The following is a 22,620-nucleotide window of genomic DNA, read 5'->3' on the forward strand; positions in this document are numbered from 1 at the left end:
TGGTGATGGGAGACACTGTGCAGTAGGAGGTTCTGGGTTTGTGGTGATGGGAAACACTACTGAAGGAGGTTCTGGGTGTGTGGTGATGAGAGACACTACTGAAGGAGGTTCTGGGTGTGTGGTGATGGGAGACACTGTGCAGTAGGAGGTTCTGGGTTTGTGGTGATGGGAGACAGTTCTGAAGGAGGTTCCGGGTGTGTGGTGATGGGAGACACTTCTGAAGGAGGTTCTGGGTGTGTGGTGATGGGAGACACTGCTGTTCTGGGTGTGTGGTGACGGGAGACACTGTTGTAGCAGGCGCTGTCTGTAAGAGTGGGGTGTTTCTGTGGTAGTTATCTCACTTGTGATGCAAGCGAGGCGACGGTTGTTTTAATATTTTGCCGTGGGCATTTCAACAAGTATACAAAACATCAAAAACAACAACTTTATTCTTGCAAATACACTTGTAGAAACAATGAATCGATTTTGGACATCATGTGGCACTGTTTTTGATTGATTGACCGTTAGTTGAAAGTGCATTAATCACCTGCATGTGCTTGTGCTCCCAACACCCGCTACAGCGACACATCTGGGCCGGTTAGTTAAGTTAAGAAGGTGCGTGGGCGGAGAGGGGTACAGGCTGCATCACCCCTCCACGTTCCCCCGATAGCCCCCCTGCACAGGGTCACCTGCTTTTCCTGGGCATTTGTCACCAAAATCCTCAGCTACAGGACATGCCAGTTTTCCAGCCACCTTCCCAGCATGCAGTGCGTGTCATCTGGGCCCGTTCCCACAGAGCTGACTGCTGGAGGAAAGGGTCAGGTCTGAGGAGTGGAGTGGACAGGAGTGGAGCAGAGAGAAATGGAGTGGAGTGTCCCGCTCTGTTCCCATTCTTCCCGCGATGTTTGTTCTGGAGAAGCGGCTCCACTGTCTGTTCCCCCACTTCCGAGACCCAGAATGAAGGTCGGGATGTTGGATCCTTGCGATCTCTCGTTGGGAACAGGGATGACTGCGCCACAGTGAGAATGATCCTGGAAGCACCAAGGATTCTGGGACAGCAGGTGACACTGGTCTCCTAGTGAAACTGGCGGGGGGGGGGACTGCAGGATGCAATTCCACCTGCAGGCCTACTAGGGGGCAGCGTTTCATAGGCACCAGGTCGGACAGACACAGCTCTGAGCTGAACGGTTCCTTCTCTGGACAGGCGGACCGAGAAGAGAGCGGATCAGATTTTAAAATGCCGCCATGCTGAGGAGGGGTGTAGGGTTGTGTTCTGACCCACTTATTCAGAACCCCCCCAGGGCCCTTATCTCCTGTGTCCTCACCGACGGATTTAATGGTTTAATTAGTTCTCTGCTGCTGGTGGACAAGGGCTCCTCTCGCGCCTTCCGAGCGCAGGCCAGCAGGAGGCGCTGCTCCTCCCTGTCCGGGCAGCTGTAGGGCCGCACGCTGAGACCAACCCGTCCCGGATGGGAACCGGATCAGAACCGGTGGCCTCAGGGCGCGACGCACTTGTGCTTCTTCAGGCTGTGCAGGTGGCGGAAGTTGCGGGCGCAGCGCGTGCAGCGGTAGGGCTTCTCGCCCGTGTGGATGAGCAGGTGGCGGCGCAGGTTGTCGGAGCGCCGGAAGCTCTTCCAGCACTGCGGGCAGGGGAAGGCGCGCTCGCCGGCGTGGGAGCGCTGGTGCAGCCGCAGCTGGCCGGCCTGCGGGAAGACCCTCCCGCACTCGGGGCACCGGAACGCCCGCGGCCCGAGCTCCGGGGGGGGCGGGCCCGGGAAGGGCGCCCCCTCGCCGCGCCGGGCGCCGCACGGCCGCCCCTCTCCACCCGCGCAGACCCGCCGCCCGCACCTGAAGCAGCCGGCCGCGCGCTGCCCCGCCGGCTCCGGAACCGCCGCAGGGAGGGGCATGCTGTCCCGCGAGCCCTCGGGTGGCCCACCTCCGTCAGAGACGCCCGCGGGGAAAGGAGAGCGGGAGTCCACTTCTGTTTCACCAACTTCAGGAGGGGGGGGGGCGAGGCGATACAGAGAGGAGGAGGAGGGGACAGAGGAATGGTGAGAGGGGGAGGAGGGGGAGAGAGAGATTTGAGAGAGATGAGTGCCTCTGCCAAGGAATCTAACAAGTAAAAAACGGCCACAGGCTGTGGGAAAAGCTCTGAACTCGCTATGGACCACCGCTTCTCAGCCATGCTTCCAGCACACAGACAGAGCACGAGTGCACCAGGGCACACCAAGCCTCAGAGCACTAGTGCACCAGGGCACACCAAGCCTCAGAGCACTAGTGCACCAGGGCACACCAAGCATCAGAGCACTAGTGCACCAGGGCACACCAAGCCTCAGAGCACTAGTGCACTGGGGCACACCAAGCCTCAGAGCACTAGTGCACCGGGGCACACCAAGCCTCAGAGCACTAGTGCACCAGGGCACACCAAGCCTCAGAGCACTAGTGCACCAGGGCACACCAAGCATCAGAGCACTAGTGCACCAGGGCACACCAAGCCTCAGAGCACTAGTGCACTGGGGCACACCAAGCCTCAGAGCACTAGTGCACCGGGGCACACCAAGCCTCAGAGCACTAGTGCACCGGGGCACACAGAATCCCCAGAACCCCAGAATGGATGGACTGGACTAGAATTTATCGCACTGCAGTCCCTGGGTATTGTTCATACTCACTCTTCACACAGATCACCAATGCCCCCTGCTGGTCGGCAGCGGTCCAGTCCTGCTCACACCTCTCCTCTTTGACTTGGAGTGAGGGCTCTGGCCCGCTCCCCCTCTCCTCTCCCCCGGTGCCGCCTGTGGGCCCCGGAGCCGCGTCCTCCCCACCCGTGCAGCGGGTGTCGCCCGTCTCCAAGACGAAGGGGTCCCGCTCCACCTTGCACGCCCCCTGCTGGCCAGAGTGTGGATCAGCACGGGAGTCTTCCATGACCTGCGGGCCCGGCCATGCGGTGCCAGGCCGCTGAGTTCTCCCTTGTGTGCGTGTTTCGCTGGGGGTGGGCGTGCCCTGCAGGAGGGAAATCGAACCCGGTGCAGAAGAGCTGTTGTCTGCACAGGGAGCTCTCGGATCCGGAATGAAAGCGAAATCTGGTCCGGGCAGTTCCTCCTGACCTACACCAGGGCGGCGCTGTTGAGGCGTGCTGTTGCACCACTGCTGGATGCAGGAATTGCCCGTCATTCCATAGCAGTCCTGGCGGCCTGTAGGAAACACAGATGTGATCTCATTTTGCTCACAGAGCTGTACTGTGTGACTGTGTGTCAGAGCTGTGCTGTACTGCACTGTGACTGTGACTCAGTGTGTCAGAGCTGTGCTGTCCTGTACTGTGTGACTCAGGGTGTCAGAGCTGTACTGCACTGTGACTGTGACTCAGTGTGTCAGAGCTGTCCTGTACTGCGTGACTCAGGGTGTCAGAGCTGTACTGCACTGTGACTGTGACTCAGTGTGTCAGAGCTGTGCTGTACTGTACTGTGTGACTCAGTGTGTCAGAGCTGTCCTGTACTGCGTGACTCAGGGTGTCAGAGCTGTACTGCACTGTGACTGTGACTCAGTGTGTCAGAGCTGTGCTGTACTGTGTGATTCAGTGTGTCAGAGCTGTACTGTACTGCACTGCACTGTCACTCAGTGTCCAAGCTTTACTGTACTGTGTAATTGTGTCAGAGCCGTACTGTACTGCACTGACTTTGATTCAGGGTGTCAGAGCTGTGCTGTACTGCGTGACTCAGGGTGTCAGAGCTGTGCTGTACTGTGACTCAGGGTGTCAGAGCTGTACTGCACTGTGACTCAGGGTGTCAGAGCTGTGCTGTAGTGTACTGTGTGACTCAGTGTCAGAGCTGTACTGCACTGTGTGATTCAGTGTCAGAGCTGTACTGTTCTGCACCGTCACTCAGTGTTTGAGAGCTGTGCTGTACTGTGTCCCCCAGCGTGTCAAGATTCGTACTGTGCAGTGAGGCTGACTGACCGCTAGCGGCTGCCGAGGGTGTCGTCTGAGTGTGGCGTTCCTGCCCGCGGCCGGGGCTCCTGCTGTTCGCGGACAGGCACTGTCGCGCCGCTCGCAGCTCCTTCTGCGCCAGGCGCAGCCTCAGCTTCAGGCTCTCGTTCTCCTGCGCGCTGCGGGCGAGCCGGAGCTGGAAGTCGGCGAAGCTCTCCTCCACCAGCTTGGCTATCTCCCCCACGGCCGCTTTCAGCAGCAGCCGCATGACGGAGTCGAGCTGCGCTCGGAACGCCGCCGCCGTCGCCGCCTCCGACATCCCGGGTAAGCACTGAACCTCACCAGCAAGTCCAACCTGGAACCTAAACTGCGCCGTCGACTCGGTTTCGCCCCCGAAACAGGCACGCATCCAGCGCAGTTCCGCCTTCCTGGCTGGAGCCACGCCCCCAGCGGGGTCACCGGGTCACCCGCCTACCGTAGTGTCGGCACGATCGGCGCAGTTCGATTTCTAGGGTCCAGAGGAGCGCAGGTCTGTATGCGCTGACACTACTGTGAAATCGAAGACATGCGTCAGAGAGCCCTACATTCAGGACAGGTGGAATCCCCCGCCCGTAGATTTCAGTTCACTACAGACCTTTGAGCCTCCCTGCAAATTCCATCTGGAAATTTAATCAAAATAAATACTAAACGGTGTTCTTGATGTTCTAGTGCCACACTGCGCGGATTACTGGTCTCTGTTTGGGATGATCCCTTCAATTGCACCAGCAGCACACTGTGTAACACCAAAAAAAAAAAACCGATCACTCCCACAGACAGCTTTGCGGTGTGGTGGTCGGCATTTGAACTCGGAACTACAGCGGTCATTCAATTCTGCGCTTCATTATTGCCCTACGCAGCCGCAGGTCGTCTCGCTGCAGAAACCTCATAATCCTGCGCCCGGAACATCGGGGGGACGCGTGTTGGTGGGGGGTTGCATGAATCTGTGCTTTAAACAAACGCTGTGTGGACTCCATCTGTCCCGACGGGGGAACAGAGCGCAGCTGGAGCAGCAGCCCTGAACGAGCGCAGCTGCTCGCAGGCGCTGCGCAGACGTGCAGCCGCCTTCCCCGCACATCCAAATCCTACAGCCTGTTTCTTCTTGGCCCTCGACCGTGCCTCGCACCGCTGAGGACATACATACAGACACGCCAGACCTCCGGGGTGCCGTGGCGGACCAGCCCCGGGACGAGGTGGGTGTGTCTCCAGCGAGCGCCGGCGCCGGGGAGCCTCCCGCCTGTAACGGCTGGGACACCGTGACCGGCAGCAGAGTCGCCTCTAGCGCCGGTCCCGAATTGGACTGGGTCCGGGTTCGTGAACTGCAGCGTCCGGAGTCCAAAAGAGGCCAGGATCAAGGAAATACAGTACGTCAGGGACACGGGTGAACACGGTTAAACAAAATGTCTTGTTTTGAGACCCGAGGGTGTCGCTAATCGCGATGTAACGAACGATTCGGTGCCGTCAGGCTGTGTCGGTGCAAACACCGTGGCGGGACAGACACACAGACGGGGTGTCCCGGAGATCCCCAGTCCAGCAGCTGCGGCCGATTTCAGGCTGGACCCGGACGTGAAGCACTTGTACACAAAGGCAGCTGAGAGCAGGTGTCCCCTGTGCAGGTCTCAGAGGTCCAAACCTGTTGGCTTTCATTCCTGCACAGCGTCATTACTGAAGTGAACTAACGAGTTGACTGACTGGAATATTTGCAAGTTTCTTTTCCTGCTCTGAAATTTTGGGTTGTAGTTTATGACCCGCCGTGGTTTACAGGGGCCGTCCAGCAGGTTTAAGAGCTGAACAGCTATGTTTCAGGTTGAGTGGCTGTTCCTGACTTCCTTGAACTGATTATCTTACCGACCTGATCAAACCCTCAGGGGTCCACACACTGGCCTCAGGGACCAGGGTGGGACAGCAGTGCTCTACAGTGGAGAGGATACCCTGGCACTGAGACTCCACATGCTGCACACAGGCCTCAGTGCCTCGGCCTCAGGGTGACTGGACAGACCCGTTGCACACCCCTGGACTCAAGATAAGATTTTTATCGTGGGGCCCAGTACCTGCAGGACAGCAGAAGCATTGCCGGTCTGTTGCTGCTTCCTCCCTCTAGCGAGTCTGCGCAGACCCCATCTGCTCTCCGTCCCTCAGACAGCGGATCGGAATCGCCTCAGAAAGCCTCCGCTTCCTGCTTTTTCAACCGTCCTGGAAGTACTGGGCCAGAGGAAGGGGCTGAGCCAGGACGTGCAGTTCAGGACGGCTGGGAGGACTGGACAGGAAGTTCAGCTCTGAAAGTCACCTGAACAGCTGTTTTCAGGTGACTTGAGGGCAGCAGCTCCTTCCCCCAAAGCCTTCTGGGAAATGTGGCTCAGACAAGAATTTCCATTTTGTCCGAACCTGCTGCCCTCTTACACTTGCGTCTTGTTTATTGCTAATTAGTGTTACACAGACTCTCATTAACGGGTTCTGTCCAATTGGTTCTGCGGTCCAGTGGGTCTGGTCCTGTTGTCAGCCCCTGGAATGTTTACCTGACATTACAGTTAGCACTGCGGTGCAGCGTAGAACAGGCTGGTTTTGTTCATTCTAGACATTTCAGCTGCTACCCATGTAATCTGACGTTTCTGTTAACTCTTTCAGGCCGGGCCTGCGACTCCAAAGCCCAAGGAAAACTGAGCACAGGCCGGGCCGGAGAGCAGGCATAGGGATCAAGGGGCTACAAGAGGTCAGAGGTCACCCCGATCCGGGCTCCTCCCCACACTGCAGGTCTCCCTAACATGCAGCCTCCCGCCGCAACAGAGCTGGGGTCTGAGCCCGTGCTTGGCCAAATTAAAGCTGAGCCCGAACAGTGCGCCAGTGTCCCATCTGCCCCGAGCGCAGAGCTGGGCTCCAACAGAAGAGGCTTCCCAGTCCCTGATCGCGTTAAACAGGAGCCCCTCGGCCCGGGTGACATCAAGTCAGAACTCGGCCCGCTGTACGCCCCCATCAAACAGGAGCCACGCGGGCAGGCGGAGCGCGGAACGGCGCCGTCTGCAGGAAGCCCAGGCGAAGTCGAACCCGTGTCCTCCGTGTGGCGCGTCCCTCCCGAGCCTGCGCCAGAGCCGTCAGGCGGCGGCGGCGGCCACGTCTGCGCCCAGTGCAGCAGGAGCTTCGGGTCGGCGGCCAGCCTGCGGACGCACCGGCGCACCCACACAGGCGAGCGGCCCTACTGCTGCGCGCAGTGCGGCCGCAGCTTCGCCCAGTCCGGCGTGCTGAAGCGGCACCAGCGCATCCACACGGGCGAGCGGCCCTACACCTGCGCGCAGTGCGGCCGCGGCTTCAGCCGCGAGTGCAGCCTGGAGAACCACCAGCGCATCCACACGGGCGAGCGGCCCTACACCTGCGCGCAGTGCGGCCGCGGCTTCAGCCGCGAGTGCAGCCTGGAGAACCACCGGCGCGTGCACACGGGCGAGCGGCCCTACGCCTGCGCCCTCTGCGGCAAGCGCTTCGGCCAGTCGGGCGTGCTCAAGACCCACCTGCGCACCCACACCGGTGAGCGGCCCTACAGCTGCACGGAGTGCGGCCAGCGCTTCAGCCACTCGGGGGCGCTGGAGACGCACTACCGCGTGCACACAGGCGAGCGGCCCTATGGCTGTGCGCTGTGCGGGCGCGGCTTCGGCCAGGCAGGGGACCTGAGGAAGCACCTGCGCGTGCACACGGGCGAGCGGCCCTTCGGCTGCGCGCTGTGCAGCAAGAGCTTCAGCCAGTCGGGGGCGCCGGGCTCCCACCGGCGCACCCACGCGGAGGACCGCCCCCATGGCTGCGCCCGCTGCGGCAAAACCTTCGGCCAGGCGGGGGAGCTGAGGGTGCACCAGCGTGTGCACATGCGCGAGAAGCCGTACGGCTGCGCCCAGTGTGGCAAGCGCTTCGGCCACACGGGGGCGCTGGAGATCCACCGACGCACCCACACCGGCGAGCGGCCCTACTGTTGCGCCGCCTGCGGGAGGAGCTTCATGCAGCTGGAGCACCTGAAGGCCCACCGGCGTATCCACACCGGTGAGCGGCCCTACGCCTGCGCCCACTGCGGCAGGAGCTTCAACCGCGAGTGCAGCCTCACTAACCACCGGCGCACGCACACTGGCGAGCGGCCCTACTGCTGCGCCGCCTGCGGGAAGAGCTTCGGCCAGCTGGGCACCCTGCGGCACCACCAGCAGATCCACACAGGTGAAAGGCCGTATGGGTGCACGCAGTGTGGCAAGAGCTTCGGCCGGGTGGGGGCCCTGAGAGCACACCAGAGAGTCCACACCAGAGACGGGCTGGAGGCAGGAGCCCCACAGTCTGCAGGTACAGACAGGAGCCCCGAGAGCACTGGAGAGTCCAGCTACAGACAGGAACCCTGACAGCTCTGCGCCAGCCTCTGGAGATCCCTGAGCTCCTGTAGTGGGGTTCTCTCCTTACACTTAAGCACTTTTCTGGACACTCCACTCCAAGCATTTTTAGTGGGGACTCCCCTCCACCACCATTGTGCTAGCGCATGGGTTAGCGCCTCCCTACTGGCTCCTCTAACACCTCTTCCAGCAGCAACCTCAGCTTTCCCAGGAGTCTCCCCTCCAGGTACTGACCAGGCTCACACCTGCTGAGCTTCAGTGGGCTGAAGGCTGTGAGTTGCAGGGTGATATAGCTGCTGCCTACACACTGGTCAGGGCATCTCCTTTCCTAGCTAAGAAATTAGAGTGGCGTTGCGAGTGCTGTCATTTGGAGAAGACGTCCCTTCTCCAAATACGTCCCTTGATACGAGGGCGATAGATTTGCTGTTGCCATGTTAGAGTTGGGAATCAGTATGACTTTGAGCTCCTGAGTGGAGGGTCATGGATTCGAGCTCCAGGTACCAGTTTGGTACTGCACAAGTAAATCTTTGCTGTCAGCCAGAATTCGAGCTCAGTTGGCATGTCTGGTTTAATAAAGGATCAGGAAAGCTGATTTTTGTGTCCTGTGGTTACAGTGACAGACAGGAGCCTGGGGGGAGAGAGGCTGTTTCTTGTTAGTGACGATCACAGAGAATAATACATTCGTTTGATTAGTGTGTTAGAGCATCATCCGCACACAAGTCCTGTGGTTACAGTGACCGGAGCCGAAGCAGAGAGCCTGTTTATTGTCAGTGACGAGCCCAGCAAACGCACAGTCGTTTCATTGGTGTGTTACAGCATCATTCACACTTCACAAAGCTGGACGAGAAGCACAGCTTTCTGCTCAGTGAAGAGTTCCAGTGTCTTCCTCCCAGGAAGCCCACATCCTCACCTCCACCCTTGAAAGACCCATCATGGGGGGGGGTATGACTTCATCAGAAATCAGAAATGTAAGAAAACTAATGAAAACAAAAGATCTAAACCACTGATCACACACAGCAGATTAAGTCAAATGAAGTACATTTACAGTGTGACTTTTCAGAGTTTGTCTAGTTTCTTCATCTCTTGATGAAGCACAGAGAAAGTTTCTTGACCCCACTTAAAAGTTTCCATTTTTTCCCCAGAGCTGAAATTCTACAATTATAATATCTAGGTACATTTCTGTATTACAACTTTGAAAATATGGGGTAAATGCTCAAGAGCAAAGAGCTCTGAACATCTCCCTTTAAAATTGCAAAGTATGTTAATAACAAAAATTCTAAAATCTATAAAGCTTGCATATTAGGAAACCTACTCTCACAGAAATGCTAAATTTTAGAAACTACCATCTCCAATGGGCTGTAAACCTGAGCCTGGGCCAGCAGAGGGCACCAGAGTCACAGCTCCCAGAGTCCCAGAGCTGCCCAGTCCTCCTTCCTGTGCCTGGAGAGATGCTGCTGCTGTCAGACTCTGCCTTGGGGTCTTTTGAGACACTAAGCTGTGGAGGAAACACAGAACCACACAGTTAGAAAAGCACACAGGTGCTGCACTGCCCCCTGCTGGACTGGGGGAGACACTGCTAATAAATGTCCAATGTAGGTGACACACACTCTGGACAGGACATTGTTCATCACAGGATACACACACACCCTGAACAGGATAGCAGTCCATCACTGGATAGACACACACACCCTGTGAAAGATAGCAGTCCATCACAGGACACACACACACTCTGGTTAGGACACTAGTCCATCACAGGACACACACACACTCTGGACAGGACACCAGTCCATCACAGGATACACACACTCTGGACAAGACAGCAGTCCATCACAGGACACACACACCCACTCTGGACAGGACAGCAGTCCATCACAGGACACACACACACTCTGGAGAGGACACTAGTCCATTATAGGACACACACACCCTAGACAGGACACTAGTCCCTCACAGGACACACACACATACCCTGGACAGGACACTAGTCCCTCACAGGACACACAGAAGGACGAGTGCTGTTGAGCACAGGTCCTCCATGAGCTCTGCAGTGACAGGTTACCTGTGTAGCAGAGGAAGTTGAGCTTCTCCTCACAGCCCAGCGCGGCCCAGCTGGAGGTCTCAGTGGACATGGCTCCACAGCGGCCCGACTGGGGGCACTGGGGCTGCTCTCCCCGGGCCCACGTGGTGTACCCCAGGGGCTCCCTGTTCACCCAGAACCAGGAGCCGGATACGAAGCTCTGCCTGAGGCCCAGCCACACGTGGGGAGACCGGGCACCTTCCACCTCCAGGGCGGCGAGGTCCTGCTCCGTCTGAGAGAGGAGGCTGGTGAGGTCAGTGTGGTGAGTCCTGCAGTAGTCCAGCGCCTCCTCCCAGCTCCTGTTCTCCTTCACCAGGACCAACTGAAAGTCTGAAGATGGATGGAGAATCTGGGATTATCTTTCAGCCTGCTGGTCAGGTTTCAAAGACTAGTTCGGAAAACAAAACAAACTGAGAGAGAAATATTGAAAACCACAAGGCGTCTAAACGACCAGACAATCTTTTGAATCTATCAAACTAGAATATCACATTCAATGCCAGTTTAAAAGCCCAATGTTTAATTACAGCTGAACAAGAGCTGTTATGGAAGATTGTGCCACTGATCACGATTCGGGTTCTAGATTCCCCCACCTCTGTGAACAGTAGTGTCTCCTGTCCTGACTATAGGATCTCATCCAGCTGTTTCTTATGAGGGAAGCCCGGGTATTGGCTTCAGATACACAGCTGGGCAGCTTGTTCCACAGTCCCACCACATTTTGTGTAAAATAGTGCCTCTTGTTCTCTGTTTTAAATGCATCTCCCTGTAGTTTCTGATTTTGAACTGGGGATTCTGAATACATTTGAGGATTCTTCTCTGTTCTCTGTTTGAAGACTAAATAGACTCACTCCCTTCAGACTAAAGAGACTCAGTTCCTGCAGCCTGTCAGTGTGGGACACTCCCTTCAGATTAAAGAGACTCAGTTCCTGCAGCCTGTCTGTGTGGGACACTCCCTTCAGACTAAAGAGACTCAGTTCCTTCAGTCTGTCAGTGTAGGGCATTCTCTTCAGCACCAAAATGTAATGTATCTGGTTGCTGTTCTATGGATGGATTCCAGAGTAGAAGTATCTTTTCCCCATTATTACCAAAAATAACATCTGTACAGAAGAGCTTACTATACGTAATGTTTGACTCCCAGGTCAGTATATAGGCAAAATCTTGAAACTACTATTGGGCAAATGGATAGAAGAGGATGGCACTAGAATTGTGAATCAGAGCAATAAATACTCTCAGCTGGGGAAAGGTTTAAGCCTCAGTGAAGAATCTTCATTTCTTTCACCTTTTTGATGGGGTGACATCAAAAATTAAATTCTGGGGGCTGAGCAGGTCACCTCAGTGTTGGATTATGAAGACTATTACCTCAGATTTGGGTCACTGGGGACTCGGATTCTGAAAATCTGCTTCTATAGTACAATTATCATGGGGCCGTTTCAGGAGAAGTTAGAGGGGACACTGGCTCCTGGAGGGGAACCGGGTTCGAGCCCCCAGATGGTGGCGACAGTGGTAGAAATAAAAGAAAAAAAACAATAAGTTGTTAAATGTGTCCCTTTAAGCCAATAATGAGCTGATAAAGATAGTTAAAAGCCGGGTTGGAACGAAACCCTGTAGACACACTGATTAGGACCTGGATTGGGTGTCCATATGCTAAAAGAATTATTTATGTACTAAATTAAAAAGTTTCAAAAGCATAAGCCCATTTGTCTCCCTCACTGCTGTTCTCACAAGCCTCACCGTGTTGACAGAAGAACGGTTGCAGAGTCTGGCATATGACGTCATTCCACTGACTGCCGCTCTGAAGTACACACTTCTCACTGTCAGCTAAGTTTTTTGGTTCCCCTCTCGCCCAGTTTCGGAATGACGAGTCTCCCCCGTCGGACCACTCCCAGGGCTCGTTGAACAGCCCGATCCAGAAGACGCTGCCCTGCGCCGCCTCCCTCACTGCCTGGTTCTCGCTGGGGCTGCTGATGGTGACCAGGTCAGTGTGCTGCTGTCTGCAGTGATCTCGAGCGGCTGCCCAGGTCTTGTTCTGCTCAATCAGGGTGTAGGTCCTGGAGCCCTGGCTGGAGTCTGAGAGAGACACACAGGCTCAGACAGGAGGGGTGTTGTGAAGGGGATAGCGTTGGGGTGCTGTGGGGTTTTGGGGTGAGAGTTAGGGTACTGTGGGGATTTGGGGGTGACTGTACCTGTGTAACACATGAAGTAGTGCAGCTCGTCACAGACGACATCTGTCCAGTACCCATCCGGACCAGCGGTGGCGCAGAAGAGCTGGGTCTTCCAGTTGGCATAGCTGGCCCTCTCTCCGCTGACCCACTGCCAGTTCTCCTTACCGTGGTACAGCCCGATCCAGGTTATACAATGACAAAAGCCTGAAGTCTGTAAAAGCTGATCATGTTCCTCCTGGCTGTGTATGGAAGCCAGGTGCCTGTTATCTGCCCTGCAGTAGCTGTGAGCCTCCTGCCATGACTTGGCCTGTGAAACAAACTGGCATGATTTCGGAAGCACAGGACCTGGATAATATGGAAAAATGTTTTACATAATCAGCAAAAGCCTCCAGCACAAGCACTGATTTGTGGCTGAATTCCTAGTCTTATGGTGTTTTTTTCAGGTGTTTCTCTATTTCATTTTCAGATGCATTTAAGACAATGACGATTATTACTGATGCACTTGCTGCTACTACCATATAAATATATATGAAACAGGCAGGATGTAGGGACAGGATGGTTGGCACAGGCTGGCTTGTGCCATTGGGAAATGATGAACTGTGATCATGTTGAGATGTGAGGCCCATGCTGAGAAAAGGGAATCACTTACTGTGATCTTAAGCCCACTGATTACAGACAATTTCTTAGTCCAAACAGCCTTATAGTTGAAAGGTCACTGGTAGAAATCAGGGGCCGGGCACTTGGCAGCTGTGCCAGGACACCCCAAGGGCCACTCCTCCCCTCTGCAAGGAGGGGACACACTTCTCCAAGCGTTGTCAGGATCGCCAGGCCCTGAAGTCAAACAGGGCTACATTCTTACATTCTTGTGTGCTAACGTAAGATCTGTCATGACTGAGAATAGTTGTTCACAGTATGAATTGACCTGTAATATCTTAGCTTTATTGCAGAATTAAAAAAAATCACAAATTCACTGTCGTTACTGTGGTCTATGTCCTTCCTCTATGTTTGAGACAGAACAAAGGCCCCACTGCTGACTCACATGGGACACCCTGTGTCTTAACTCTTACAAAAAAAAAAGGCGCCATCCTTCGGATGAGACATAAAACTAAGGTCCTGACTCCCTGCAGTCATTAAAAATCCCAGGGTGTTTCTCGAAGAGAGTAGAGGTGTTACCCCGGCATCCTGGCCAAATTTCCCACCGGCCTTTATTAATCATGGCCTCCTAATAATCCTCCTCTCTGAACTGGCTTCATCACTCTGCTCTCCTCCCCACTGAGAGCTGGTGTGTGTGAGCAGACTGGAGCATCATCCAGGAGGGGCTGCACACTGGTGGTGGAGGAGGAGAATCCCTGTTACCTGTAAAGAGCTTTGAGTGGAGTGTGTCCAGAATATGTGTAAGGATATTACTTTTATTTATTATTATTGCATAGAAGCCAGTGGATGACCCTTACAAAGGCCTATTGTGCATCCAGAATTCCACACAGGAAACTCGGATATACAGTAGGCTGCCCCTGACAGATTCCTAAAGACTAACGCAGGCTCAGTCACGGCCAATGGGGAAGTGCTTCATCACAGACACAATACTGGGATGTGTACGAAGGCAGGCTTAGGGAACCTGACCGCACTAGTCCTGATTTCTGGGCTAGCTCCTGTTTAGTTTGTTAGCAGGAAACACAACAGATTTGCCGTGAAAGACCGACAGGGAAGCAGAGGTCGAGCTCACAGCCAGGCTTGAATGCATGGGGCCAGCACCAGTGAGGCCACGATACTGGCGGCCAGGCTGCAGTCTGGCGTGAGCGGGGCCCCGGGGTGCCTGGAGCCCAGGTTGCAGAGTGTGGCGGAGGATGCGGGCGGGGCCCGCGTTGAGCACTAGCAGGGGCGTCAAGGGCGTCTCAGCCACCCTGCGGGGTGCAGGGCTTGGCAGACATCACGGAGAGCCAGAGGGGGATGGGAACTGGGGATGTGAGATGCATACAAGCCGTCCCCACTGCAGCTGTGAGAGATCAGCAGAGGAAAGCTCTGTCCACTGGCAGACAGCAGCCTCTTTCGCGGGGACACCAGGAGAAGGGGCGAGCTCTGGGGTTCCCCACGGATCTGATGAGGCGCAGGCCTAGGTGTTGTGTCGCCCATGACACTTCCCCTTGCCGATGCCTGCACAGGAACCGAGCAGCCGAGATGAAAAGAATCGGAGGTTTTGAACAGTCTTACCATCGCAGCAGATGAAGGGGTATGTCTCCAAGCAGCCTCCATCATTCCACTGCCCTCTTGACCAGTTGCTGAAATACAGGTCTGAGCAGCTCTGTGTGAATTCCCAGTTGTTTGGCTGCGTCTCGTTCCAGTACGAAAAGGTAAAATTGCTACCATCAGACCACTCCCAGGGCTGGTTGAACAGCCCGATCCAGAAGACGCTGCCCTGCGCCGCCTCCCTCACTGCCTGGTTCTCGCTGGGGCTGCTGATGGTGACCAGGTCAGTGTGCTGCTGTCTGCAGTGATCTCGAGCGGCTGCCCAGGTCTTGCTCTGCTTAATCAGGGTGTAGGTCCTGGAGCCCCGGCTGGAGTCTGACAGAGACACACAGGCTCAGACAGGAGGGGCTGTGGGGGGTCTGGGGCTCAGACAGGAGGGACTGTAGGGGTCTGAGGCTCAGACAGGAGGGGCTGTGGGGTCAGAGAGCTGGGGTGCTGTGGGAACATTTCCTCAGTAATGTGTGAAGAAACTACTAGACCTGACCTGCATTACATGACCCTGTAGAGCGATGTAATACTGGGCATTTTTACATGGTGCCACAAAATGTGTGTCCTGATTCTGAGTTCCTTCAGCATGAGTAAATGAGCACCGATTTCTCCAATCTCCTCATTGGATTTACCAGCATTTCAATACACTTCCACACTGTGAGGATGCCTCTCATGCTCAGGTTCCTCGCTTCTTTCAAAAGTAATAGTGGAGGTATGGAAATAAGGTATCTGCACCAGGGTGGGGATAGTGGCATAGCTGCACCACACCGGGTCTGGAACAGTTCTTGAAATAAGATTATCTCAAAGGGGAGACAGATCCAGAAGGTTCTGGGGGCTAATGACAGAAACTAACATTGTTTCCTCTTTACTTAGGGGAAGTAATATTTTAAGTAAATTCATTACAATTAAAATGGCCAAAACAGCTAATAGCTTTAAAGAGTTTGGGCCCAAATGTGACGCAGTCGAGGAGGAAAGTCAGACTGCTGCTGTGAAGCTCTGAAGTTGTGTAGCTCAGATCCTCATGATGCCTTCGAAAGCTGCATCCTGATTGGCTGAGGGACTCAGTGATTTACCAATGAGAAGGAAGCTGTCCACCAACCTAGCTAATTAGGGCTGGACAGTGTCCCACCTTGCCCGAGAGCCACCCAGAGCTGTAGTGAGATGGGTTTGGACATTCTAGACTGGAATAATTATGCACTGAGTCTGTCTGTAGCATCAAAGACTAAAATAACTACAGTTTCCGAGAGTTTCCTACTATTATGGTGTGTCTTACTATGTTTACCTGTGTAGCACATGAAGTAATGATTAGCATGGCACAGTGCGTCTTCCAGAGTGCCCTCCATGTTAACCAGGGCACAGAACAGGACTCTTTTCCAGCCCTGGAAAGTAACCTCCTGTCCGTTGGACCACTGCCAGTTCTGCGTCTCCCTATACAGCCCGATCCAGGCGGCCAGTGAGCCTGGCCTCCCTGCTGCCTCCTGGAGCCGATCCAGGTCTGCCTGGCCGCTCACAGTGGCCAGATCACCGAAGATCGACCTGCAGTACTTCTGAGCATCAGCCCAGGTCATATTAATCTTCATGTAGTAGTACTTCATGGCCGGGGCCGGGGCGATCACACAGACTGCGGGGGAGAGGAGGAGAGAGGAGTCACGCGGGCGGAAAGCCTTTAAAGAATTGAAACGGCTGGAAGGGCCTGCCGCTGATCACAAACAACCACCTTGGCTCGGTGCTGTGGATGGCTGCTGTTAGATTGCTGGACCTTGGATGGAAAGACTGAGATAACAATTGTTGTTGTTTTTCTGCCACTAGGGGGCACTAGAAGAGTACCGGCACTTTGCAGGCACAACGGTATAAGAAGACCTTGCATCGTCCTCGGCAGATTTGCACAATGGATTTGTATCCAGTGTGAAGCACTCTGGGATAACTCCAGTAGGAAGCCTGATACTCTGAAGGCTGTGGGCTGGAGGACAGGCTGTGTTTGAGCAGGTCCTCACTCCCGAGTCCCTGACAAACAAAGGAGAAGTCACCTGCCAGGAGAGCGACAGCCAGCTGAGCCTTCTCCATGACGACGGTCCAGGAAAACCAAGGAACGGGTAAAAAGGAGACTGGAGTCAGGCAGTGGGTTCACAGCGTGGAGGACGTAACACAGCAGGAGACAGAATCGTCCGCTGTCCTACAGAAAAATACACAACGTGTCCGCAGTGCAGCTTGACAAAACTTGATTGCATTCTGGGAGAAAAAATACTGAATTCCCCAGAGCTTCATTTTCTTTTTTTCCACATGAATTACAGAAAGTATCATTAAAAACCTGAACTCGTCTTAGGTGCCCAACAGCTACACGCTGGTCAACAGCTACATTGGTCAACCACTATACACTGGTCAAAAGCTAAACACTGGTTTCTGGTTAACAGCTACACAAGGGTTAACAGACGTGACACGTTTAGTGTGTCTCTGCATCTTCTTCCCCAGAATGTAGGAACAATGGCCCTGTCTCTCTCTTCCTCTCTCTCTCTCTTCCTCTTCGTCTGACAACAGATTCCCAGTGACCCAAGGACCCTCATGTCTGCCCCCGTCTGCCAGCAGAACCAGCTTCACGGAACTCAATCCTTCCTGTCTTCACAAAGAGCGGCCCACTGTCTGTGTTGCACGAGACTGGCCTGGAGAGTGGGCATTTTAAGACAGGGAGCAGCCTGAGGGCACTGCCCCATCCAGGTGGCAAGACGGAGCAGCCCAGAGGGCCACGGCACGAACGACTGGCCCCTGATCGTGCATAGGCCGGCGCAGGGCACATGCCAGCGTGGAGGACATGGAGGGATCCTCTCGGGGCCGTGCCGTTTGACACCGGGGTTCAAAGCTGCTTTTCGAATTGTGTGTAGGTAGGGGTAACGCACAAGGGGAGGGGGTACCTTGTATTTAAATGAATTTACAGCTTATTATACCATGGTGATTGCTGTCCACAACGTAAGTATACAAATGGGCCATCACTGCCCCCGGTGCAAGCTTGGGGGGGGGGTCTCTCCTGGAAAGAGCGCCCCGTCACTGAACCTGTCGCCTTTCCCCATGAGGAATGATCTAAAGGGGGGGGGGAGGAGGGGCTCAGGTCTGGGGCTACAACCATACTTGTCTACTACTTGTATTACAGAGGAGTTTGGTCCATATCTTCTCTTCTTTAATAAAGCACACGAACCAGACTCGCACAAGATTAATCTCTTTACCTGGGGGTTTCAAGTCCCAGTGCTGGATTCTGCATCCCTTGCAAAGGCAGCTGTTATCAGCTGTGCCGCTTGATGTTGGTTTTTGAAATTCCAGTTTGGAGGCTTTTCATCCCAGTGATCCTAGCTTCGGTGGGCTCGTCTTCGCTTTGTCCGGGGTTCCCTCTTAGAAAGAGGGCGCTTTCTCTTGATTCCCATCCCATCCCTGAGCTCCCGGAGGAAGGAGAGATGTACTCACTGCTCTAAGTGCTTTGGATTTTCCCCATAAAGTGATAACAGTCTTTGATATTTGGTTAAATACCCGTCTCACACCACATGGAAGAGTATGTAAATCATGGGACTACTACGCTAATGTGTGTGTGTACATAGCCAGGATCTGCTTTTGCTAGCAGCTGGTAGCTAACTGTTGTGCCCCAGGAAGCAAGCGTCACAAGTGGGTCCCCTGCTTGTACGACTGCGTCCACTCTGTACACTGTTTATGGGTACAGTGGAGCGTAATCCGTTTTAAGTCATCAAGTCAAGGACACAGAAACCAACCAATAATCTGCTTGTAGTGGCAACGCAATGTGAATCCACAGATAAAGAATGTATTACAGGGTATTGCAGTGGCCATATTATTCACCTGTAATCGATCAAGTAGAAAGTTCTGGGGCATCTTGGGGAAAACGGGGTATCGGGCCTCCAGGAACCCACTGCGTGTTCATATCATCGTTCCCGTGGGAGAATACGTTCCCAATCCCAGCGTCTCTCAGGATGTCTTGCTGTCGTATTGAAGCGGGATAGGAAGGGAGGGCAAGGATTCGGAGTGGAACAGGGTGACAGAACTTGTTTCGTACGGCGGGAAAAAGGAGCAGGCTTGACCCCCTAAATCATAAGGGCTCGGCCCAGGCGCCAGACCCCTTGTGACTATCACGTCGACTTAAAAAAACATTCAAAAAAATTCTGTCCTGGTTTCCCCAGAGCTGTAGGCTCTTCCGCCCCAGGTAAGCTAGTGTCGCTCTAGTCGTGACAACGCTGTGGTTATTTAAAGAGGGTTGTATGTCTGGGAACAGGCTACCTATCAGGTGAGACACACCCAATCCAGCTGAGTGTCTGCTTGACTGGATAAGCACTGAACACAGAGCTGCCTTGTGCCACAGGAACCAGACAGTGATCTGTTATCCTAGCACCCGAGGAGACTGGGATTTAAAGACCTCCCATTTTCAGGAATGCAGAGGAATACTCTTACCATCTCCTGGGAGCTACACACTGGAAAAACACTACCCGTGTAGAATCAATCAATCAGCACCAATTGAGAACACAGTAGCCAGAAACATTTCCAAAGCAAACAAGAAGGTTAATGGTATTTATTTGCAAAAGGTTCTTTCAACAGATTATCACCAAGGCAACATACAAATAATTTATGTTGTCTAAACAAAAAGGCATCCTTCTTTCTCATCTAGGAATTCAATAGTAAGATACAGGTCTTACCTTTCAGTGTGGGCTACACCAAACCTTCCATGAATGTTCTCTGTGCTGCTGTGTCCCAGTGTCTGTCTGTCCCCAGTGCTGCTGTGTTCCAGTCTGCCCTCAGGGCTGCTGTGTCTCAGTGCTGTGTTCACTTGCACTATGCTAAAGGCTGCACGCATCACACAATACAATATACAAATCAGATGGATTAAGGCTGCAAAGGAACAAGCAAAGGTTTATTCCCTGCTGAAAAGAGAAGAAAAGAAACAACATTTTGGCTGTGGAGCCTTCTTCGGGTGTCAGTTATTGCAGGTTATACTGTGCATTGCATGCTTACTATTGCAGGCAGGGATCATCAGGTGCAAAGCCCCAGAGCCCCTAATGGAGACACCCGAAGGCTCCACAGCCGAAACGTTGCATTTCCTTTCTTCTCTTTTCAACGTGGAATAAGCCTTTACTTGTTCCTAGATTGGAAAATGTTGATTTCAGGACCTAGTAGTGTTCTTGAAAATACACTTACATCCACAGATCCTCACCAACGTCTACAGATGTACGGTGGAGAGCATACTGACCACCTGCATCACAGTCTGGTACGGCAACTGCACCGCATCCGACCGTAAGGCACTACAGCGGGTGGTCAAAACTGCCCAACACATCATCGGCAGTGCCTTACCATCCATCCAGGAAATCTACAACACCAGGAGTCTGAAAAAAGCCACCAAAATTATGTCTGACCCCACTCACCCCAGTCATAACTTGTTTGTCCCCTACCATCTGGCAGAAGGTTCCGGTCACTCCAGTCGCACACAACTAGACTCCAAAATAGCTTCTTCCCCAGAGTTGTCAAGTTGGTGACGCCCCCACTCCCTCCCATCATATTATGATCTCTCCTAACGTCTTCCTGTACCGACAAGGACTGTACTCCAACACCACTACACACACATGTAAGCCAAAATTGTCCTGTTCCTTCGATAGCTCAGTAAAACTGTATCAGTCGTAATATTTATTAATCACCATACTATTTTTGCACTGTTCCAAGAATTACCTTGCACTGTTTTTGTCCTGTTATATTTGATCTGTTTGTGGAATTTTGCACAGTTTTAATTACTTGATTACATATTATTTATGTTATGTTATTACACATTACTGTTATTGTTATTGTGTTACTGTCTTTTGTCTTATCTTCTGTCCTATTTATATACTGCACCTGAGTGACTAATGAGAAACACTTTTCATTATACTATGCACCTGTGTAAGTATAATGACAATAAAGGTGAATTGAATTGAATTGTTGTGGGTGTTGTTTAGATTTGCTCAACACTCCCAACTTAAACAGAGGAACATGAGAAGATAAAATAGTCCTGGACGTCGAGCAGTGTCCTGTGGCATCACTGAACAGACTGTGATTGACTCAAAAAGGTCAGAACTCGTCAGAGGCTGCTAGCTGCAGTCTTATCTCACGTGTCAGGGCTTGAAAACAATGCTTTACTTTCAGGACACAGTGTAATGGTCAAGCATAACTGCTTTCTGTTAAGTAGAACTTCTGTCATTTTAATAACTGATGTTCTCTGTTTATCCTCTTTCTTCTCCTTCCTAAAGGATTTTTGTTTTTGTTTTTGTTTTCTGGCTTCTGAAGGAATCCACTCCTGGTGGAATCACCCACTGCCTCACTGCTCTACCCACAGTGCCAGCGCTACGGGGAGCCCGAACTGTGCTCCCGGTCCCCCGACACCGGCTGCTGTCTGGCCAATCGCTATCTGTCACCAGAGTTTGCTCCACTTGTCTTTCCCAGTCCTGCTCTGTCCCACAGGGCTCAGCCAGCACGATGAGCGAGAGCTGGTCACCCTGCCTGGGCTGGATCACCCAGCACTAATTTTTCACAACCCTCCCTTTCGCTGTGTGTGAGGCGACAAATACATTTGGACACCATCCAGGTCCGGGCTCCCGTGAAGTGCATAGTTTAGGACCTTATGCAGACGGTATCATCAGGAAGTACCTGGAGAAGGACAACAGGGAATACACGATGAGGATCAGGACGGAATGACAGACAGGGGGGGCTTGATGACGGTGACCCGGAGCTCGGGAGGGAGTGGCGCAGGCCAACAAGTCCAAACAGTCCAAGGGGGAAATCCAGGGCGCAGTCCAGGGTCCAGATACCCGGAGAACCATCTGAGACAGACAAAGTTCAAATCTGGAACGGGATCCTGAACAGGAAAATGAGGCCAGGTGGAGCACCACTTAGACGGTCACGACGCTGTGATGAAGCCTATGCTTCATGGACCTCCTCTCCTGGACCTCCGCTGATAGGCTGATCTCCGAAAGCTGAGCCAGGAATAGTGGGAGCACCGGGCTTAAATATTAACCGGCATTACAGGGGGCAGGTGCAACTAAAATACGAAAGGCTCGGAGCGCCCTTAAGAGGAGGGATGACGATTGTGACACTGGTAAATGAGAGTTAACACGGACAAATCCTTCACACAGGTAAGAAACAACAACATTATAAATATTAAGGAAAAATAATAGGTTTATTCCATGCTGAAAAGAGATGGAAACGTTGTGTTTTCTTTCTTCTCTGTTCAGCATGGAATATGCCTGTTCCTTGTTACTTTGCAGCCTACGCATGCTGACGCAGCTACCCACCTGAACTATTATAAATACAAGGTAGGTGGCTCCGATCCTAAAGAACAACAAGAAGAAACCTAGGAAATCTGGTGCTCATTAAGCAGAAAGTGATAAAGAAAGCTAACAGGATGTTCAGATTTGAATACTGTAGGAAAATGCCCTTGTGGTGGTCACATGTTTGGTCCAAGATTAAGGGGTTTTACATATTTAAACTCCAAGAAAATTTCAATTCTAATTTTCATGACTTTTGTCATTTTTAAAAGCTAAACCTTAAAAAGATTGTTTACGACTGTCCTCCCATTACTGGGAGATCTGTACATCCTCTGACTGTCCTCCTATTACCATGAGATCTGTACACCTGCTGACTGTCCTCCTATTACCATGAGATCTGTACACCTGCTGACTGTCCTCCTATTACCATGAGATCTGTAGAAATGCTGACTGTCCTCCTGTTACCATGAGATCTGTACACCTGCTGACTGTCCTCCTATTACCATGAGATCTGTAGAAATGCTGACTGCCCTCCTGTTACCATGAGATGTGTACAACCTCTGACTGCCCTCCTGTTACCATGAGATCT

General features: G+C 53.1%; 3 protein-coding genes across 6 annotated transcripts; 1 reads left to right on the top strand and 2 right to left on the bottom strand.

Moving 5' to 3' along the window:
- Positions 1-410: 410 nt before the first annotated feature.
- LOC148660566 (uncharacterized) lies at positions 411-4,310 on the bottom strand. Its single transcript, XM_088638079.1, has 3 exons — positions 3,932-4,310; positions 2,649-3,170; positions 411-1,972 (listed from the first exon to the last, which is right to left on the bottom strand). Exons 1-3 carry the CDS (start codon positions 4,308-4,310, stop codon positions 1,476-1,478), a joined length of 1,398 nt encoding a protein of 465 aa, XP_088494205.1. The 3' UTR covers positions 411-1,475.
- On the top strand, positions 4,104-8,881 carry LOC148660567 (uncharacterized). Of its 4 annotated transcripts, none has more exons than XM_088638074.1 (2): positions 4,104-4,225; positions 6,563-8,881. In XM_088638074.1, exon 2 carries the CDS (start codon positions 6,700-6,702, stop codon positions 8,299-8,301), a length of 1,602 nt encoding a protein of 533 aa, XP_088494200.1. In that variant the 5' UTR covers positions 4,104-4,225; positions 6,563-6,699; the 3' UTR covers positions 8,302-8,881. The 4 variants fall into 4 exon arrangements, with proteins under 4 accessions (XP_088494200.1, XP_088494199.1, XP_088494198.1 ...); XM_088638073.1 differs by lacking the exon at positions 4,104-4,225 and adding an exon at positions 5,006-5,130; XM_088638072.1 differs by lacking the exon at positions 4,104-4,225 and adding an exon at positions 5,178-5,301.
- Positions 8,882-10,051: 1,170 nt separating this feature from the next.
- Positions 10,052-16,926, bottom strand: LOC148660568 (macrophage mannose receptor 1-like). Its single transcript, XM_088638169.1, has 6 exons — positions 16,785-16,926; positions 16,040-16,378; positions 14,734-15,084; positions 12,547-12,870; positions 12,095-12,430; positions 10,052-10,696 (listed from the first exon to the last, which is right to left on the bottom strand). The coding sequence occupies exons 1-6, from the start codon at positions 16,819-16,821 to the stop codon at positions 10,191-10,193; spliced, it is 1,893 nt and encodes a 630-aa protein (XP_088494295.1). The 5' UTR covers positions 16,822-16,926; the 3' UTR covers positions 10,052-10,190.
- Between the last annotated feature and the right edge of the window lie 5,694 nt (positions 16,927-22,620).

The sequence above is a fragment of the Lepisosteus platostomus genome, chromosome 6 (assembly GCF_059453375.1).
Source record: "Lepisosteus platostomus isolate fLepPlt1 chromosome 6, fLepPlt1.hap1, whole genome shotgun sequence".
Classification (NCBI taxonomy): domain Eukaryota; kingdom Metazoa; phylum Chordata; class Actinopteri; order Semionotiformes; family Lepisosteidae; genus Lepisosteus; species Lepisosteus platostomus.